Source organism: Saccopteryx bilineata, chromosome 2 (genome assembly GCF_036850765.1).
Source record: "Saccopteryx bilineata isolate mSacBil1 chromosome 2, mSacBil1_pri_phased_curated, whole genome shotgun sequence".
In the NCBI taxonomy this organism is placed as follows: domain Eukaryota; kingdom Metazoa; phylum Chordata; class Mammalia; order Chiroptera; family Emballonuridae; genus Saccopteryx; species Saccopteryx bilineata.
In genome coordinates this window covers 350,859,533-350,866,157 of record NC_089491.1, presented here as the reverse complement: position 1 = coordinate 350,866,157, position 6,625 = coordinate 350,859,533, and the positions used below count along the sequence as shown (strand labels likewise).

General features: G+C 40.7%; 1 protein-coding gene across 1 annotated transcript in view; it reads right to left on the bottom strand.

The window, feature by feature from the left end:
* Positions 1 to 3,084: 3,084 nt before the first annotated feature.
* VMP1 (vacuole membrane protein 1) overlaps positions 3,085 to 6,625 on the bottom strand; it is a 147,994-nt gene continuing 144,453 nt past the window's right edge. Inside the window, exons 11-12 of the mRNA XM_066262719.1 lie at positions 6,512 to 6,614; positions 3,085 to 5,449 (exon numbers count right to left, since the gene is read on the bottom strand). Of these exons, the coding sequence (XP_066118816.1) occupies positions 5,306 to 5,449; positions 6,512 to 6,614 (247 nt within the window). The 3' untranslated portion in view covers positions 3,085 to 5,305. The remainder of the gene's footprint in view (positions 5,450 to 6,511; positions 6,615 to 6,625) is intronic.

The window sequence follows — 6,625 nt, the reverse complement described above, 5'->3', positions numbered from 1 at the left end:
TTAAAGTTTGTTTTGACTTAAGAGGAACAGATGTCCAATGTTTCAAAAAGCCACACATTTGTGGATTTGGCTGACAAACCCTCTAAAGTGCATTTAATTTCTGTTCCCAGAGAGTCAGCCAGCCACTTACAACTGACTCACTCTCTCTGGGCCACAGTTTGGGCCAGTCTCCCAACTATAGAATCAGAACCTCAGATCTCAGATGAATCCAGTGTGTTTGGGTGGAGAGTGGGGGCCATCTAAAACAAAATTTTTTTTTGTTTAATTTAGTAGTAACAACACCCACACAGCAAACTGCAAGGCTAGTAGGTCAGAGAATGAGCAAACAGTTGGCATCTGCCTATCCCAGTACCATGCAATTCTAAAGGCAATGAGTCAGCAGCTGCCCAGAACAGGTTTTTTGTTACAATTCCTCTTATGAGTACTGGTCAAATATGCAAATACATGTAGGTTATTTGCTGCAATTCAAGGCCTCACCCTCATGGCAAACACGTTACCTTAGGTGAACTCCTGGCCTCCTTGGGGAGGGACAGGAACCCAAGCCCCTGACTACCAGACACAAAACGACTCCAGTGCTTCTAGAATTTTAAAGTACATTATGTGCTTTCTTGTTGTCTTGGACAATGAAGGAACAAAACACTTTAGATGCCAGTTTTAAACAGAATTTCATCGGCCATGTTCTGCGAATGCCGGAGAGGCTTTGATCAATGGGAGTTAGAGATGGAATGTTACTTGGCTTTCAAACATGGCTATTAAACTCCTGATTAGGTTGTTTTTAACATTTTGTGGGCACATTCATAATTATTAATGAATAGAATAAACTGTTTGTTGTGTGTTTTCCAACAGGAACGAGACTTTGAAGAATAATGAAGATCTTGCATGCCGATAAAAATCAACTTTAAAAAACTGTTTAAAACCTATTTATACCCATCAAATCTCACTAGATAACCTAGATGAAGTTCCTAACAAGGAATTAAAAGCACCTTTGTCCCCTTCTACCTTCCAGACTTTTTAGTATCAACCACCTTGATAGTAAATAAGCTGTCAACATTGTAGATAGGAAGATTAGAAAAGTTATTTTTGCCCTGGCTGAGTGGCTCAGTGGATGAAGCGTAGATCTGGTGGGCCAGAGGTCAGGGTTCAACCCCATCAGGACTTGCAGGAGAAGCAAACGAGTGTACAACTAAGTGGAACAAGTTGATGCTTCTCTCTCTCTCTCTCTCTCCCTTCCCCCTCTCTTAACTCAATGGAAAAAATGTTTTGTTATTTTCAATTACTGTATAGTAAATTTGCATATTGATGCTTTGTACCTCAACAAAGCTAGCCGGGGGCTTATTTTTAGATTTAAAAAGGTTTTAGTCCTATTAATCAAGTCATTAGTTCATTAATTTCTGCTTTTTCTCTTTAAATTTAATGGGGTGCTTGACCAGGCGGTGGCACAGTGGATAGAGCGTCAGACTGGGACACAGAGGACCCAGGTTCAAAACCCCGAGGTTGCTGGCTTGAGCAAGGGATCACTTGGTCTGCTGTAGTCCCCTGGTCAAGGCACATATGACAAAGCAATCAATGAACAACTAAGGTACTGCAATGAAGAGTTGATGCTTTTCATCTCTCCCTTCCTGCCTGTCTCTCTCAAAAAGTAAATAAATAAATAAATAAATAAATTTAATGGGGTGACACTGACCAATAAGAGTACATGGGTTTCAGGTAAATATTTCTGTAAGATTTAACTTTTTTAGACAGGGTGTAGCTACTCCAAAACAAGGGTGTATATACTGAGAACATTTAAAAATGTTTTCGGAATAAAAATACAATGTTGTAAAACTCTTGCACATGTATTAAATACTGTCTGATAAAATAAAAATTGGAAACAAAAACATTTATGGCAGTATTTTACATTTTATCCAATTTAACCTTTCAGAAAACCTGGCTATCTATATATGTGTATCTATTTTTATAGATGAAATCTAGGCTCAGTTACAAACTTGCTCAGCCTGACCTGTGGTGACGCAGTGGATAAAGCGTTGACCTGGAACACTGAAGTTGCTGGTTCAAACTCCAACGCTTGTCTGGTCAAGGCACATACAAGCAACTGACATTTCCCACTCCTTCCCCCTACCTTTCTCTCTCTCCTTTCTAAAATCAATTAACAAAATCTTAAAAAAAACTCTAAACTGGCCTGACCTGTGGTGGCGCAGTGGATAAAGCGTCGACCTGGAAATGCTGAGGTCGCTGGTTCGAAACCCTGGGCTTGCCTGGTCAAGGCACATATGGGAGTTGATGCTTCCAGCTCCTCCCCCCCTTCTCTTTCTCTCTCTCTCAAATGAATAAATTTAAAAAAAACCCTCAAAACTTTCTCAAGGTCACTTGTTTGAGGCAGAAATCTAAACCATGGTAAACAAACTAATATGTATGGAGACAAGTGGGTTTCAAAACATACAGAAAGGCATTTTGATGCTAAAAGGTTGGGGACATCTATGACCTCTTTAAATATGGGTCAGTCAAAACACAGTTCACCCCAGGATACAAGTGGGCAATCGATTATTTAGCTTAATGCATTATTTGTCCTCAGTTGAGTCAGTGATGATTGACTAATGAGAAGGCACAGGCTCACGCTGTCCTTCTGAGGCACAGACAGTACAGAACGCCCTGGGAACGGGGCTGAGCCTGTGCGTGGGAGCACCTGCTCCCGACTGACCAGTGTACTTCAGAAATGTCACCCCAGTACCGTCCCTTTCTGGATTACTAGAGAATGCGAACAGTGGCCATCATCCAAGTGAAAGTAAAAATCTCCCCTTCTCCAAAGCCCCACGCCCCAGATGATGCAGATGGAGAATACAGGAAACACTGCCAGGACCCCACACTGGGGGTCCTGGGAGGCACACCTCAGACAGAGAATATAGGAAACACTGCCGGGACCCCACACTGGGGGTCCTGGGAGGCGTTCCTCAGCATTGGAATGCGGGAAGTGTTGAGGACAGTACTGGACTGTCCTGGACAGTCTCTTGAGTTTGAGAAATGACGGAACATTGCAGCTATTTAAGGCGCAAACGAGGCTTAAACAAAGTAGAGATGGAATCAGAATTCCCAGGACTGTTTTTTTATTTGCAGTAATATCAAACCATCCATTTACACAGTTTCTGGTCTCCCATTAGCTGGCATGAACAAGGCGTGTCTTTGGGATCATATAGTTGTTTGTGTCCATAAGAAAGGAACAAAGCAAGAACGGGAACATAGTGGTAGCTGCTGGAGCACGCCACACCTGAACACTCACGGAGGAAAGGAGAGCTGCTCTTCATTTGTTCTCAAAGCAAATTCAACATTTGAACGAGTGAACAAACCATCATGACGTCCAATGTATTATTCATCTCTTAGACCTTTGGTCTAAGACTAAAACTTTTCTAATACCCTACCCTGAAATAGATTTACCCATAAATCCCAAAGATTTAGTACAAATAGTACAATTCACACTAGCTTTCCTCTTTCCGTTTTTTAGACAAACACCAAATAAAACACAGCTGAAAGAGATGAAACACAACCAGCAGCTGGCTTAGAAACTAACACTAACCCTAAAAATCTAATTCTGTGTTTGATGTAAATTTACTTAGGAAGTAAAGCATTTGGGTACTGCATTTTTGGTAACAATCATACTGCTAGAAAGTCCCTGGGTGGGGAAAAGAAAAAGATTAAGAATAACCTTTTTAAAACTCACTAGGCAGGTAGGTTGCTTCTGCTTTATTTATTAAGCTGTGGTCATTGAGACTTATCCCAATTTTCCTCTTGACCATGCTGCATTATCATGGCATAAAAGATTCAAAGTGCCCTAGACATAGGACAGTTTTCTAAATCATAAACCATGATTCTGGGTAATGTTTTAATGGGAACATTTGATATGGATGGTCAGATGAAAGATACCAAGATGTCAGACAGCCCATCGACTGCTGTTGCCATGAGATTCAACAGTCAACATCAGTCTGATAAGCTACCCGACAAGGTGGTACAGCATGGAGATGTCACGACGGTAGGCAACACAAGCAGACAATCAGGCAGGATTTGATAAAACAAACCAGGCATTTCTGGCCCATGGAGATTTAAACCCAATTCTACTCTCAAAGTAATGTCAGTACCAATTTTCCTAAAGGGAAAAAGTGAAATTGTTTATTTCCCTCTCAAGCAAAAAAAAAATTACCAAGTTCAACTAGAAACCACTTAAGAACAAAACTGAAATGGGCAAGGAAATTAGGTTACATATAAAAGTAAATTTCTGTTAAAACCAGAGGACATGCTGAGCTAAAATTAACACATGAGTAAAGTGTGGTTTTCTTAACGAGTTGCTTCTCTCTCCAGTGTTCTTTGATTCGTACACCCTTCCTCCCGGTTTCACAAATGAGAACGTCCCTCACCACACCAATCCTTAAGGTGCCATTTCAGCAGTGGGCAGCAGGCTGCCCAACTCCAGCCCAACAGAAAATGCCTTGCTGGTGTCTCTTTTCATGCAAATACAAACTAAGGCTGAAGAAATGGCTGTGGGTGGATTTGGCAAGGCTGCCATTCCATTGGTAGAAGCTAAAAGGAAGTGAAAAATCAAAACGCTCAAGAAAACAAACACAATTTTGGAATGATCAAAGAGGTCTTTATAAGAAAGTTTTTTCAAGACTTCATTCTAAATATACAGAATAAAAAAAATGGTGCCAGCTTATTTGTGAGACACCAACCAGATTTTCCTTACACTGTCTCAAAATGTAAAGATCAATTTCCCAAGAGGGTGTGCAATGCATCATAAAATGGCCTTTTCAGTAGGTGGGAGAGGAAGGGCGGGGCAGGATGCTTAGTCAATTTTACCATGATAGACATGCAAGGCTGTAAGCCCATCTAAGATTTATATACATTTTGATGAGTTAGAAAAACAAACCAATCATTTGTGACAAGCCTAGAAAGCTTGACATTTTTACATACTTAGGAACTTTTGTTGTGGCGGCTGGAATTCTTTCACTGTACTATGGGGGGGCCTTTTGAAAGTAACAATGGAAGGCCAGTTTCTGGTAACTCTTTGCTGCGGAACATCATAGCCCATCCTAATAAAATACAACTTGAACTGAATCGAGGGTGGATACCTTACCTTAATACACAAAGGAAAAGTATGTCAGTGCAAAACATGGACTAAACTGCTCTCAGGAAAAACAAAAAAAAAGAAAAATTAAATCGATACAGGATGGAAAAGGGAATTTTCTTTCCTGGTTTGGAATCTTTCCAATGAAGGTAGAACCTATCCATTCTAATTTCTGCTGCTAAAAACTTTTCCTGCTTATTTAGTTTTCTCTTCTGAGTTCAACTGCTGCTGGATTCTTTTGGCATAGCTCTGTGCCATGGAGTTAATGATGGACAGGATGAAGTAACACACCATTACGACGACCAACTTCTCAAACATCCAGGACAACCAGTTTTCTCCCTGCGGGAATAAATGCAGAATGACCCACGAGAAACATTACCATTTCAGTAGTAAAAGGGAATCTTCTACAATGTTTTAGGGAAAATAATAAGAACTCGGGAGCCTATATACCCTTTAAATTCTGAATGATTAAAGATGAAAAATCTCGTATCTCTAGCAACCCGTGAAATTTACATTCAGGTGCTTTTACACCCAGTTATTAGGATTTCATTTTGTTGGCTATAAAGTCAATGTTGACTCATATAGTTTAGAATGGGGCAACTGTGAGGTCATCTCTTGTCTTTTCCTACATAAGAATCAAGTATTTGATTAAATTATACTATCAAAAGTCAGCACATAGATACTTACTCAGGGTCCTGTCAAGGTAGTTACCTATTCTTGTTCCAGTATTGGAAGCAGCTTTTAAAATACAAATGTTTTCAATTCCTGAAATCATGTTTGGTCAACTGAGGGCAGCAAAGGGCCACAAAAAGAGTACACGGCCATTCCAAAAACAAAAAAACAAAAATCAACCCAACTTGCTTCCTTCCAGTTTCCCATTTGAAGTTCCTGCTTCCTCATCCTTCACTAGCCATTTCCCTTTGTCACAGAACTATTTGCAGAAAAGGCTTAGTTCAAGTTTCTGTGTTCAGCTACATTACAAGCCTTGGTTTATTAGAGAATGATTACTTTCCCAGCTATATAAATAAAAAGAGTGCAAAAATGAAGAGAGATGTCCAAGTGACTCAGTAAGCCCAATACTTTATGCTATAAATTTCCACTTTTAATCCATTCAGAAAGTATACTTGCAATAAATCATTTAAGATCAAGGAAATAACTCATTCTACATAACATCAATGATTGCCCACTTATCCCTACCCTTGTTTTTGGAAGAAGATGTAAAAAACAGAAGCTACATTTTTTGATTTAGACAAAGACAAATTTCCCAGTGGAGGAGAGCCTTAACTTCTGTTAGGAAAGACTGGTAAACAAACCTCACTCCACTTGGCCAGAGGCGCCAGCAAGTGCCGTGAGCATGACCCTGGCCTGCAGCTGTGGGAGTGGGGAGAACGCGGGGCTCACCTGCGGGCCGCCCATGTCTCTTCTGTGGCGGAGCTTCTGCCGCTGGGCTTCCAGGTAGTCCTGGAACGGCTTCTGCAGAGAGGGCCCTACACCGGGGACAGCGCTGGAAGCAGG